The sequence below is a fragment of the Dendrobates tinctorius genome, unplaced genomic scaffold (assembly GCF_039654945.1).
Source record: "Dendrobates tinctorius isolate UK_male_01 unplaced genomic scaffold, ASM3965494v1 ptg000098l, whole genome shotgun sequence".
Lineage (NCBI taxonomy): Eukaryota > Metazoa > Chordata > Amphibia > Anura > Dendrobatidae > Dendrobates > Dendrobates tinctorius.
This window is the reverse complement of record NW_027361766.1, coordinates 5,083,359-5,098,255: the sequence shown is the minus strand read 5'-3', so window position 1 is coordinate 5,098,255 and position 14,897 is coordinate 5,083,359. Positions and strand designations below refer to the sequence as shown.

General features: G+C 49.6%; 1 protein-coding gene across 3 annotated transcripts in view; it reads right to left on the bottom strand.

Moving 5' to 3' along the window:
• HIPK1 (homeodomain interacting protein kinase 1) overlaps positions 1-14,897 on the bottom strand; it is an 86,283-nt gene that overhangs the window by 21,072 nt on the left and 50,314 nt on the right. For all 3 annotated transcript variants that reach the window (XM_073587070.1, XM_073587072.1, XM_073587071.1), the window contains 6 exons: positions 8,648-8,767; positions 8,287-8,373; positions 7,069-7,253; positions 6,703-6,865; positions 6,275-6,497; positions 5,137-5,261 (listed from right to left, as the gene is read on the bottom strand). In XM_073587070.1, the coding sequence (XP_073443171.1) occupies positions 5,137-5,261; positions 6,275-6,497; positions 6,703-6,865; positions 7,069-7,253; positions 8,287-8,373; positions 8,648-8,767 (903 nt within the window). The remainder of the gene's footprint in view (positions 1-5,136; positions 5,262-6,274; positions 6,498-6,702; positions 6,866-7,068; positions 7,254-8,286; positions 8,374-8,647; positions 8,768-14,897) is intronic.

The window sequence follows — 14,897 nt, the reverse complement described above, 5'->3', positions numbered from 1 at the left end:
TGTCCTAGTAGTGGACAACACCTTCCAATCTGAATGTTTGGTGCCGATAAAATGAAGACGCTTCTACTCACCTACCATGCAGGCACCGTTCAGGCACTCGCATTCCCTGGGTGCTTGTGTGGTTATGACATGCAAGCCCAGCACCCAAGCACAGGCGTCGCTGTCTCGCTTTCAGACAAAGCGATCAAGAGAAAGTCCGAGCAGCCGCAGACCTGGCTTCCTGTTGATGTACAATGTGCCCGAAGGTGGGGACCGTGACGCCAGCGCTGAGCTCATGCCGGGGAAAAGCAAGTGCCGACAATGCTGTAATGGCGCAGGCACAGGAGGTGTGAAGAGGTGTTTATCTGCACCAAACATTCAGATAGAGAAGGGGGTGTTTTAGTCGACAACCCCTTCAACCAAGCTTTGCAAGTTTTCGCTGTGATTGTATGATAGGTTTCCTTCTAATTTAATTTTTACAGTTTGTTACCATATGGCAGTAACATTATGTGACCAGATGGCCTATGGCACGCAGTCATTTGTGTATAGGCAACAAGTAACGCAGCAGCTAACTATTGTCAAACTTGCCAAGGTAATATTTCTACAAATATCAGATGTGAACTGAACACATGAATTTCTGATACTGTGCTAAAAGGAAACTAAATGTAATCGCCTGTTTAAGTGTCTGATACTTAAGTTAGTACAGCACACAAAAGGAAGAGAAAAGCAAATATACATAAAAACAGTGAGATTTCAGACATTCCTGTGTACGGAAACATAAATATACATATGTGCTGCTATACGGATCGGTGCATGTAGAAAGTTACATAGATAGGGGCCCACCAAAAAGTAATCTGTTAATGGCCTGAACACAGTGTATGTGTGGATTACCAATAAAAAGGGGAAAAAAAGGGGTTGAGGGTTTGTCCTTGGCAATGGATTATGTAGAATCAGCAAAGGACAGCGCATTTACGATGGTAATTAAGCAATGTTTAAAATGTTTTTTCCCTATAGGGCCAATCATTTATTGTTGCCATCTTGCCTGATCTGCACCAATCTCGCAGCTCAGAGCGGTCACCGACTGCTGCTGGTGAGATTCGACTTCCTGTGACGTCATGCCAACAGAACAGATCCTGCTCGTCCACGCTGCTGCTGATGGGGAGTCGCTGACAGCTGGCTGTCTGCTGCATTAGTCTGAGCTCGCTGTCAAACATGAGGTGAGAGAGCAGCTCCTTCTCTTCCTCTCTGCTCTGTTGACTATCAACATGAAGTCACAGGAAGTGGGCAAATCACAGGAAGGAGCACGTTATCCTCAAAACCCTTTCCTACTATTCCTTGTATTAGCATTACACTTTCTAATATACTTAAAGGGAATCTGTCAGCCTTTTTTTCGCCTATCAGCTGCTGGCACCAGGGGCTTATCTACAGCATTCTGTAATGAGAAGTCCAGTGCCTGCGCACTGCAGTATTCTGCTCTGCCCTCAACAGGGCAGAGCAGTGCGCCTGAGCCAGAGCCACAACAGGAAGAAAAGAAGAGGACGGCATCGTATGAAGGGAGGCGCTGGACCTGGACCGCGACACCCATTGGACCGGACCGCCCCCCGAGTAAGTATAATCTAACTTGTTTTTCTTCTTTCAGGTTGCATCGGAGGCTTATCTACAGCAATACAGAATGCTGTAGATAAGCCCCTCATGTCGGTGCCGGCAACTAATAGTCGAAAAAAAGGGTGACAGATTCCCTTTAATCTAACACCTCCATTGACTGCAAGCAGAGATCTTAAGATTCTCAAGCTCTCTTGAGCTGCTCACAACTCTGCAGTCTCCAAACTTAATGGCTTACGGCACTTCTCCTTGAGTGCCAACTTTGGCAAGTAGCAGAACTAAGTAGGACTATAAAGCTCAGCACCAATGACGCTGTAACACTTTCAAATGGAGTCTACATTATTAAAGCTTATTTACACAGATAACCAGGCATTTGAACAAGGACATAGCTCAGGACAGTAAGGATACCGTTACATTTAGCGATGCACCAGCGATTCCGACCCGGTCAGGATCGCTGGTGCATCGCTAAATGGTCGCTAGTGAGCTACCAAACAGGCAGATCTCACAGCGATGCAGCAGCGGTCGGCAGTCGCTACTTACCTGTCAGACGCGGCGATCCTGACGTGTCCACGCGCGATCATCGATAATCAGCGGGGGAGCCGGTCAGAGGTAAGTATCACATGTAGCGATATAGCTAGCAATATCGCTGCTGCGTCACAAAAATCGGTGACGCTTTAGCGATATCGCTAGCGAACTCGCTGTGTGTAATGGGGACATAAGAGTAGTGATGATGGGAACCAGGGGATTGTGATTCTACATGACAGATAACAGCAGCTTGTCAGGAGCCAAGTAGATCTGTTGTATGGAAATCAATGAGCTGGAGGGTACCAAATTGGACATTCCGTTCCTGGAATTTAACTACTGCACACCATGCTCAGTACTTGCAGCAGAGGTCAATGAATCAATCTCTCACTGTATGAGGATAGCATTAAAATTAGCAATTGACTTGCTTTTTATGTCAAATTTAAGGGGTATTTTGATGTAAAAAATTGCTTTAAAACCCATGAGGACTTTCCCATTAAGTTAACTTTAGTGAATAAAAAAAAAAAAAAAAAAGTGTGCCCTGGTAATGCAATGGACTGAAACCACTTCAAATAATGGGACTGGCCAAATCGGCATCACAATTTACACGGTAGTAGATTGTCATCCTATCAATAGTGTAAAAGCAGCATGAACTCTGCAGTAAAGCTCATGCTGATGAAGAAACCGGCTCATTTTCCTTTACCATAAGCAATGGCAGCACAAAGTATTTAACGAGTGAATGTCATTAAGTTTTTGTCTGTACACTTCTGCTGCTTGTCATATGACCTTATTTTAGTAATCGTCACTTACCAGGCTGCTTGATGTACTTTTGATCGCATGATAAAACAGATCACAAAGACTCAACTAGTAAACCTGCAGCCATGTACGCCTCCATTTTTCACTGGAATCAGGGTCTGTTCCCAATTATGCTGCTCTTAGATAAGGTAGCAAAAACCTGATGACAGAATCCAGTGATTATTAGTTACTAAGCTGCTGGGTAGCATGTAGATATAACCCCAGTTTTATCCGCTGCAGATCCACCAGTTCACCAACTGCGGAGCGCTGTATAACCACAATCGGTAGGCCGCTTTCCACCTACATGCAGTGTACACAAAGCTGCCGGCGGTGTGTGAGGTTATACAGACCTCATAAAAGTGGAGCACTATTGGTAACACTTATCAACTGGAGGTTAAGTAACACAACATGCAGCCCAGTAAGTGACCAGTGCTGGACTCAGGGTCTCTATCAGCAGGATTTTGCCATTTCGGAGCACTGCATGATGTAGAAGCAGAGTCACTTTAATAAGCAGTTTATAGAAAAAATGATAAATCCTAGAAAGTGAGTCATAAAGGATGGAATGAAAGGAAACTATATTGAGACTGTAGCAAATGTCCTCCACCTGTGCCATTACTGTACTCTATTATTGGCATCCTGTGCGGCTGATTCATAGGACTGTAGTCCGTTTCCAGGAGTCTGCTTTCTGAGGTCATGTTTCCATTAGAAACTCAATGAAACACGACTTATTCGAGGCAGTTTTTCCCCTTCCAACAAAAGCTGCCTGATGTATTTTTAGACAAATTACTTTGCGAGATCAATGGCTGTGCGTAAGCCATGATCAGTTTTCAGATGGGCACAATTAGCTTGAGGAGAGTGGATGCGGAGCAGTGAAATGGCTCATTTTATGCCCGCTGTAAGGCTGGGAACAGAATTTTAAAAGATAAATGGCTTCGCAAAAAAATATATACATACAAGTCTTTATCTAGCAATGGAATAGTTTCCTGGACACAACATACATCACTGTCACAGTACAGATGAAGGCTACTGCAAACATGGAAAGCATGAAAAGCACATTCTAAAAGAAATGACCCTAAAATCGGGTCAGTTGCACCTTCCTCAAAGTGTTACAGTAAGGAGGCCTGGGAATGCAGCAGTGAGTACTTTCTCTAATCAAAAAAGCAGACTGTTCTGCATAATATGTCTAAACCTGATTTGTAGCATCCACTGCATAGTAATAAATGGAACCTGCTGAAGATACAAGGCCACCAACGTTTGTGCAGATACGGTATGTCTGAGCTGCTTAATGGGAAATATGTCAAGGGAATTGCCTAATCTAACCTTCATCTATGTATCAGGGCACATTTATGGGGAGGTTTCATTGAACGCTCATAACACTGTCAGCTAATCACTGCTCCACAAGACCGCACAGTGGAGAAACCAGAAGTTCTGCTCATGACGGACTGATGCAATTGGGGCCAAGTCCATATTATAGTCCTGAAGTCATAGGCACACCCAGGCTACTTTTCCAGTGAGGACATCAGAAAGAAAAAAAGATGCCAGAAACTGGGGAGCCGTGACTCACACCCGGACTGGGCAAAATCAAAGATGGGCCCAACTCAAGCCCAAATGCAAAGCACTAGGCTTATAAATGAGCACACAGCTATAGTACCACATGTAGGAGTTGCTACTAGACAACATGTTAGTAAGAGCTGTTGTGAATCGATGTGCATATCCCATACCATCGGCCATGGCAGTAGTCTGGCCCCTGCACAGAAGTGCAGTCTTACTTGCCATCATCCTTGGTTCGTTCTCATTAGCCAGTCTGACGTAGAGTCATTGTTGCAGCGTGATGCACGTGTGACCGGGAGGTAAGAGGTGGTACGCCGGTGCAGTGGCCACAGACCACCGTCTTGGTAAACGGAATGTGACATACGAAGCGATTCGCATGAACTCTTCTCGTAGTCAAATTTGTCTTTAATATGGATTTTTTTTGGGGGGGGGAGGTCGGCGATCTGCAGTTTACCGGTAAGAAGCTTTAGTACACATTATGTTAACACAAGGGATATTACAGTAATAAAGATGACATGACAGACAAGTGGAGGGTGAATGTCAGCAGCATGGTTCTAGAATAACATGCACTGGTACGGCACCAGCTGGTGATGACATTTAATATCCAATATATTAAGGATCACTTCCCCTCTGACCATGACCATCCAGTCATGATAAACTACAAAGCTCGCACCCTCATTGAATTACCTGCGTCAGGACCCCTGACTGAATCTGGAGAGGCTGGGCAGCAGGAGCTTGGGGCACCATGGGGACAGTACTATCCATCCGAACAGGAAAACCGGAATGTTTGGCGCTTGCTTGAAGCCCAGCAGCTTTAAGAAAAAAAAAAAAAAAAAATAATAATTTTAAGAAATACTTTAAAAGGTGAGAAAAATAAAGAGTCCAATTCCCTTTAATCTGAAAAAAAGCATAACGTAGAGATAGAACCAGATTCCCAGGCTGTATCATTCACTGGACTGCTTGCTGTAGTTTTGATAATCTCCCACTGATAAAACAGTGATATTAGCTCTAGAAGACTATTAGAAGAGAAGTGTTTTCTGCCATTTTCTCCATATTCATAAGCTCTGTATAACCATCAGTGATTGGCAGCTTTTGGGTATCCTGTGTATTGGCAGAAAGCCACCCATCAGTGATGTGGGTGGGGTTGGACAGCACTCAGAATTCAGAACTGGTAGAACTGCAGCAGACAAAATGGGGTGTCAAAATGACAACAAGCAGCCCAGTGACACATTGCAGGAATCAATATCTACATCATTCAGCCTTCAGACAGTGCAGCAAAAGCCTGGAGACAGATTCACTTTAAGATGAAACCTAGGATGTAAACATCAATTCAATTTTCAGTTCTACAACCCTAAACTGACAGCCTACTTGAGGAATGGCTCAGGTAGACATCTGTATCCGTCTGATCATGGACCACAGTGCACAGTGACAAGTGGTCAAAGCATTGCAACATCATAGAAATATATGAAGTGGTCACACTCCGGTCAGGAGACCCACAGCCAGTCCATGATCAGACAGATTCATGGACATTTGCAAGATCCCCGATGCAATAAATGATCTACCTTTACCATATGGATCGCATTTCCTACTCTACAATTGGAATGTTTAGAAATAATAGATCATGGTCAATAGTGGGCCAATAACGTTCTGACCAGCGCCACTTTTCTGTACAGTGAACGGCAACGGTGCCCCATTCACCTGAATTGGGTTGAGTTTCGGCATTCTTTGCTCTGCCCCTTTAATCTAGAATTCAGTGGGTGTCTATGTAAGACAACACATGGGCTAGATAGCATGCTTAAAGAAAAAAAATAAATAAATGAGATACCTTGAAATGCTGGGGGGCAAACTATGAAAGTTTGCTGGAATGGATCAGGTTGGGTGCAGAGCTGGGTTGCTCCAGGTTGAAGAGACACTCCTTGCTGAGCAACACCGGTCACCGGAGCGGCAGATGGCGGGTAAAGCGCTGACTGATAGTTTAATAGTGGCACATCAGAGTTTGCCAGAGAAAAGGTAGCTGAGGCAGAGGAGCTGGAAGCCAGTACACTAGCCTAGAAGAAAGACTTGTGGTCATTTTCCATGAACTCCAGTTTGCCTTTTAGACATAAGACAGTGGCACAGGAGATCACAGGGAACACACATTCAATGCTTTTCCAGTACTTACAATGAAGCTAGACAAAGTTGAAGAAATTGCTAAGAGTGTAGAAGCCAAAACTGGGATTGCTCGTGTGAAGCCGCCATTTTTGGAAGACATACCTGATTGTGCACAGTGCTGAGCGGGTTATTGAAGCTCATAGTCAGGTTTGTGCTTGTGTTTGGAGCCACGTGAGTGGTGAACGGACTCTTAATCTGGTTCACTGTATCATACATATTGTTCCTCCTCTTACATATCTCCATGTTCTGAAAACAGGACTTTACACTGCGGATTGTAAGAAAGCAAATTAAAATTAAGCCGTTCCAATAACCTCGTCAGATGATTGATTTTCAGTGACTACGTGCCTGACCACGGAGGTCACATTGGGAGAAAAGGATGCATGCATGTACATCTAGCTCTGTGACTAATGCAGAGACGAGCACGACTGGAGTATTCCTGGAAATGCCCTTGGTAACGCTGCTACTTACTGGTTACTGTGTGGGAAATCCAACAGATGATTCATGGTAACAAAGGGGTGATGTAAGGTTTTTGTTGGAGTTATCCGCTTATCTGCATCAATAGTCAACATTTTCTTTAACAAGTCTATATATTCTCTTCTGTCTGCCTTCTCTGCCAACATATCTGTGCCTTCTAGGTCTGTCGACATATTCACCTGTTACAAGAAAGGGGAAAGATAATATGTACAAAAGCTGGCATCTCATGGAAGCAGACGGGACTGACCTACTAAAACTGCGGCGAATAAGAATCATCATGCTGCATTGTCAGATTATGCAGTCCATGCAAGGACATCATAGTGGGGACACTAGACTGCATATATAGAGGGTGCAGACCAAAGTATTCAATCCCTATTGCAAGTTCGGGCTACCAGAAAAAAACGTACAAGCCTTCCACTATTCGTAGAAAACTACTAGAGGTAACAAGCGGTTTCTCCAATTTCATCACGGAATTCCACTTACTGTCTACTGTAGAATTATTCTACCCCTTCTCCTCGAGTATCCTTCCGCACTTGGTAGAGCATCTTTGGCTATTCTAACCTAATGCCAACATGATACATAGCCAGACAGCAGCTTCTGGAGCTGTCCCTGTGTAATCTTGATCCATCCCTCATAAATAATGGCCTTTAAGTCACTAACATTCTATTGTCATAGTGGTCCAAATACTAATATAAATATATACACATATATACACTTTTAATATATATCTTTGGTGGCCATAAAAAGGCAACAGTGAAAACATGCAAACCCAATTATATTAATAAACTGGAGGCCACTGCCCAGGAGTTATTAACCAAGATTCCTCAAGCTGATGTCTGGTTACGCATGCACGCAGGTCATTACAGCCAAAGATGCTTGTCAGAAAAGTTGACTTTTGAGACAAGTGGCAATGTGCAGAATTTGATGAGACCCCTTGTTGCATTAAGATATTTAATTTATCCATATTTGCAATAAGGGCTGAATAATTCGGATTGGATTAGGCAATAAAGTTGCAGTCACCTTCAGGAAGAAAACACACTTGAGTGTTGGGCTAATAAGAATCACAGAATACAAAAGACATAGTATGTGTCCAATGTATTCTCTAGGAAAAGGGACCCCCTACCAGAGGGGCAGAAGCCCCTTATTCACCATTATGACAAAAGCCCTGAATACAGAAGTGACCCACTGAAGAAGTCGTGGCTTCTCACTAACCTGTGCCATGTCATCTAAACAGTTGAAGATATATTTGCGAGCCTCTTTAGATTTTATTCCAGTCTCCATTTCATGCTCCTCCGGTGTCTACAGGGGAAAAAAATGGTTCAGACTTCTAATTAAATCTACTCTGTATTAATAGTAAGCTCAGTGGAAAGTGAATGATTGCCCCAGAGGTCACAATAATATACATTTGTGCGTCAGTGATTTCTCATGATGGTGGCAATGGACTGGCCTTAATAAATGCCAACCTGCAGATATATGCGGCTTCACTATACAGAATCAGTGTGCAAGAAGCCTCGGCAGGGAAGGACACTTTCCTTCCATCCAGGTGCAGATGACATACACATTTGGCTTTTACCTTTAGCCTCCATAATGGGTAGCCCAGATCTGGGTCTCGATTGAAAAATCTGGAAGTCTTTGTTCCGGCACTGAGCAGATACTCTGCAGGAAGTCCTTGAGTCTGGGAGATGTACCTTATCTGAAACACAAGACGGCAGCAATTGAACATGCGGTGATGACAGCTCTTCATACTCAAGGTATAGTTATATTATGAGATAGTGACCTTGGAAAACATTCTCAAGGAAGAACAGCACAAAGTGAAAATGCCATTAAGGGTTTTGTACTTTTCAAGTTGATGAGAGGAGCAAAGTGTATCCGTCACATCCAGATGATCTGTCACCAACTGGACGACAGGAGCCATTTACCGACTACCAAAACAAGCACTTTTCTTATCGTCTAGAAAACCGCAATAGTGTACCATGATGTCCAGCTATAAGTGGATACGACAAAGCAATGGGCATGCATTTCCTAGATGTACGCAACTACTGAGCACCCGAAGGCACAACTCCAGCAGCACTTCAGTTAAAAAGCTGCCGTTACCTGCGGACTTTAGTCTGTACGTATTTCGGCTTAGTGGTCATGTCACCTACCCACAGGTAAAGTAAGTGACTGATCGCTGGGGGTCTCACCAATCATTAGACCCCAGGTTCCTCACGGTGGATGAAGATCACAGCCCGAGTGCTGCAGCCCCATGTAATGCCTAAACGCTGCACTCTACCAGCTCTTGCCCAATCCCACAGACTGTACAGTGGCATTTTGTATGTGCAACCACACTGCTTCATTCACCAACAGCAGCAATCACTGTAGGTCCCAGCAATTAGTCATTTATCGTAGAAGGATAACATCGCACACTTTTGCTTGATGCCCAATATAATAAAAATCAGTCCAAGTACCCCAGCTTTCAAAATAAAGAAGTGCTTAAAAAGGAAGCTAGTGCATTTTGTAAGACCACCACAATAGGCAGTCAATTTATGAGAAGTGGATCCAACTGTGGAGGTTTTCAGTCAATCCCTCATTTATCATGGAGAGATCTGAGGTCCACAGATTTTAGGAATCTGTCACTAGGTCTCTACTACCCCTTCCAAGCATCATGAGTTAGAGACAGACCCCCATTCCAGTGATGTATCCCCTATTGGGCTACATGCTGTAGTGATAAAAATCAGTTCTCTCTTGCAGAGCTATAATACTGAAGTCTGTACAACCCTACCAAGCTGGTACATAGCCATGTCCTCTTCCTCACCCATTCCTTTTCAGGATGTACAAACTTTATGCCGTTGCCCTGAAGCTCCTATACAGATCAGATGTGTCGCTTGGACGTGCCATAGTTTTACTGTAACTCCCGAGACGCGTGACCATGATGGAAGAGAACACTTTCTTCATGCTGTAATTTGCGGTTGACCTTCTGGAGCCCTAGTCTAAATTGAGGTGCACTTTTTGCAGAGTACACTAGGAGATCACACAGGATTAGATTATATGGACACATTTTAAAAATAAATGTCTATGTATGTGCGCAAAGTAAGACAAATCTACATATACATTACCCAGAACGTTAGCATGAAAGACATGCTGGAAAAGTCATCATTAATAAAACCTCAGTGCACAAAGATCTAACAGAAACTGAATGAGGTGGAATGCAAAACGCGTCTGGACCCAGCACACGAGAAAAAAAAAAAAAAACAAGTGCTGAAGCTCCGGATCCTGCATGTCAGAAAGGAAGTTATTTTAAATTGATCATTATGACTTAAGGGAAGGAAAAACAAGCCATCTTCCCACCCACAGCTTAAGAGATTCTCAGCAGACCGACACAGGGGAAGAGACCCAACTAACGCTGTATTTACTGCAGGTTTCCTCTGGAAAGTTACTAATGTGTCAAAGGCCCGATCACTGCACAGCATCACAGGTCTGGCAGGAGGACGCGGCGACGTGCCGATAGCAACAGACCAGATGACATGCTGCTCCTTACCATACAAGAAGAGCAATGCAGACTACTGCCATAAACTGTCATTACTGGGAGGCATTATATACTGGGAATCCCATCATGCACTACCCAGCAGGTGCAGCCATCCACTCCACCTCCTCTCCTCAAAACAAAAATAAATGATTGCTCAGGAACTACGACATATGGAGCACAAGCAGACCAGGAAAGCACTACAGAGTTTGCTTCAGTCACATTTTTTCAACCCTGACTAAAAGCAGATTAAGAGAAGCTTATCTATAGCACAGCCTCTGTGCAGTCTACAGACGAGACAAGCAACACAACATTACCCTGGGTGCAGCGCCACACGTTAGCCTAGTTTTACAGAGGGAGCCTCCCTTTAAATGCCCCCTACACCGGCCAGCCCGGCGACCCCCCCCAGACACAAGCCAGCCCCCCAGACTCGGGCCAGCCCTGCAACCCCCCCCAGACTCGGGCCAGCCCTGCAACCCCCCCCAGACACGGGCCAGCCCTGCAACCCCCCCCAGACACGAGCCAGCCTCCAGACACGAGCCAGCCTCCAGACACGAGCCAGCCTCCAGACACGAGCCAGCCTCCAGACACGAGCCAGCCTCCAGACACGAGCCAGCCTCCAGACACGAGCCAGCCTCCAGACACGAGCCAGCCTCCAGACACGAGCCAGCCTCCAGACACGAGCCAGCCTCCAGACACGAGCCAGCCTCCAGACACGAGCCAGCCTCCAGACACGAGCCAGCCTCCAGACACGAGCCAGCCTCCAGACACGAGCCAGCCTCCAGACACGAGCCAGCCTCCAGACACGAGCCAGCCTCCAGACACGAGCCAGCCTCCAGACACGAGCCAGCCTCCAGACACGAGCCAGCCTCCAGACACGAGCCAGCCTCCAGACACGAGCCAGCCTCCAGACACGAGCCAGCCTCCAGACACGAGCCAGCCTCCAGACACGAGCCAGCCTCCAGACACGAGCCAGCCTCCAGACACGAGCCAGCCTCCAGACACGAGCCAGCCTCCAGACACGAGCCAGCCTCCAGACACGAGCCAGCCTCCAGACACGAGCCAGCCTCCAGACACGAGCCAGCCTCCAGACACGAGCCAGCCTCCAGACACGAGCCAGCCTCCAGACACGAGCCAGCCTCCAGACACGAGCCAGCCTCCAGACACGAGCCAGCCTCCAGACACGAGCCAGCCTCCAGACACGAGCCAGCCTCCAGACACGAGCCAGCCTCCAGACACGAGCCAGCCTCCAGACACGAGCCAGCCTCCAGACACGAGCCAGCCTCCAGACACGAGCCAGCCTCCAGACACGAGCCAGCCTCCAGACACGAGCCAGCCTCCAGACACGAGCCAGCCTCCAGACACGAGCCAGCCTCCAGACACGAGCCAGCCTCCAGACACGAGCCAGCCTCCAGACACGAGCCAGCCTCCAGACACGAGCCAGCCTCCAGACACGAGCCAGCCTCCAGACACGAGCCAGCCTCCAGACACGAGCCAGCCTCCAGACACGAGCCAGCCTCCAGACACGAGCCAGCCTCCAGACACGAGCCAGCCTCCAGACACGAGCCAGCCTCCAGACACGAGCCAGCCTCCAGACACGAGCCAGCCTCCAGACACGAGCCAGCCTCCAGACACGAGCCAGCCTCCAGACACGAGCCAGCCTCCAGACACGAGCCAGCCTCCAGACACGAGCCAGCCTCCAGACACGAGCCAGCCTCCAGACACGAGCCAGCCTCCAGACACGAGCCAGCCTCCAGACACGAGCCAGCCTCCAGACACGAGCCAGCCTCCAGACACGAGCCAGCCTCCAGACACGAGCCAGCCTCCAGACACGAGCCAGCCTCCAGACACGAGCCAGCCTCCAGACACGAGCCAGCCTCCAGACACGAGCCAGCCTCCAGACACGAGCCAGCCTCCAGACACGAGCCAGCCTCCAGACACGAGCCAGCCTCCAGACACGAGCCAGCCTCCAGACACGAGCCAGCCTCCAGACACGAGCCAGCCTCCAGACACGAGCCAGCCTCCAGACACGAGCCAGCCTCCAGACACGAGCCAGCCTCCAGACACGAGCCAGCCTCCAGACACGAGCCAGCCTCCAGACACGAGCCAGCCTCCAGACACGAGCCAGCCTCCAGACACGAGCCAGCCTCCAGACACGAGCCAGCCTCCAGACACGAGCCAGCCTCCAGACACGAGCCAGCCTCCAGACACGAGCCAGCCTCCAGACACGAGCCAGCCTCCAGACACGAGCCAGCCTCCAGACACGAGCCAGCCTCCAGACACGAGCCAGCCTCCAGACACGAGCCAGCCTCCAGACACGAGCCAGCCTCCAGACACGAGCCAGCCTCCAGACACGAGCCAGCCTCCAGACACGAGCCAGCCTCCAGACACGAGCCAGCCTCCAGACACGAGCCAGCCTCCAGACACGAGCCAGCCTCCAGACACGAGCCAGCCTCCAGACACGAGCCAGCCTCCAGACACGAGCCAGCCTCCAGACACGAGCCAGCCTCCAGACACGAGCCAGCCTCCAGACACGAGCCAGCCTCCAGACACGAGCCAGCCTCCAGACACGAGCCAGCCTCCAGACACGAGCCAGCCTCCAGACACGAGCCAGCCTCCAGACACGAGCCAGCCTCCAGACACGAGCCAGCCTCCAGACACGAGCCAGCCTCCAGACACGAGCCAGCCTCCAGACACGAGCCAGCCTCCAGACACGAGCCAGCCTCCAGACACGAGCCAGCCTCCAGACACGAGCCAGCCTCCAGACACGAGCCAGCCTCCAGACACGAGCCAGCCTCCAGACACGAGCCAGCCTCCAGACACGAGCCAGCCTCCAGACACGAGCCAGCCTCCAGACACGAGCCAGCCTCCAGACACGAGCCAGCCTCCAGACACGAGCCAGCCTCCAGACACGAGCCAGCCTCCAGACACGAGCCAGCCTCCAGACACGAGCCAGCCTCCAGACACGAGCCAGCCTCCAGACACGAGCCAGCCTCCAGACACGAGCCAGCCTCCAGACACGAGCCAGCCTCCAGACACGAGCCAGCCTCCAGACACGAGCCAGCCTCCAGACACGAGCCAGCCTCCAGACACGAGCCAGCCTCCAGACACGAGCCAGCCTCCAGACACGAGCCAGCCTCCAGACACGAGCCAGCCTCCAGACACGAGCCAGCCTCCAGACACGAGCCAGCCTCCAGACACGAGCCAGCCTCCAGACACGAGCCAGCCTCCAGACACGAGCCAGCCTCCAGACACGAGCCAGCCTCCAGACACGAGCCAGCCTCCAGACACGAGCCAGCCTCCAGACACGAGCCAGCCTCCAGACACGAGCCAGCCTCCAGACACGAGCCAGCCTCCAGACACGAGCCAGCCTCCAGACACGAGCCAGCCTCCAGACACGAGCCAGCCTCCAGACACGAGCCAGCCTCCAGACACGAGCCAGCCTCCAGACACGAGCCAGCCTCCAGACACGAGCCAGCCTCCAGACACGAGCCAGCCTCCAGACACGAGCCAGCCTCCAGACACGAGCCAGCCTCCAGACACGAGCCAGCCTCCAGACACGAGCCAGCCTCCAGACACGAGCCAGCCTCCAGACACGAGCCAGCCTCCAGACACGAGCCAGCCTCCAGACACGAGCCAGCCTCCAGACACGAGCCAGCCTCCAGACACGAGCCAGCCTCCAGACACGAGCCAGCCTCCAGACACGAGCCAGCCCTGCGACCCCCCCCGACACAAGCCAGCCCCCAGACACGGGTCAGGCCGGCGACCCCCCCAGACAAGCCAGCCCCCCAGACACGGGCCAGCCCGGCGACCCCCCAGACACAGGCCAGCCCTGCAACCCCCCCCCAGACACAAGCCAGCTCCCAGACACGAGCCAGCCCGGCGACCCCCCCCAGACACGAGCCAGCCCGGCGACCCCCCCCCAGACACGAGCCAGCCCGGCGCCTGTTACTGAAACCATTGAGGTCCGAGCCTGAACAGCATATATAGGGCAACCTGCTCCAGGGATCATTTCTGCATGAGTGAAATGGCTTTGAAGAGATGGAGCCAGAATTGCAAGCTTTCCCTCACATTAGTGAGCGGTAGACAGAACGGCTCAGCACATTACTTACAGTCATGATCCGGTGCTATATTAGTAAATCCATGCCGGATATAGTAAGGTAGGGTAATGGTCTACATGTGCAAATACACTTGAGACATTACAGCAATAAAGTCATAGATTTTAGATTTGCATTCTCTCTAAATTTGGCAAGATCTGCAGAAACCTACCAAGGGGGTCATGAGGATGTGTCTGCATCTACAGTATGTAAACTCTCAGTGG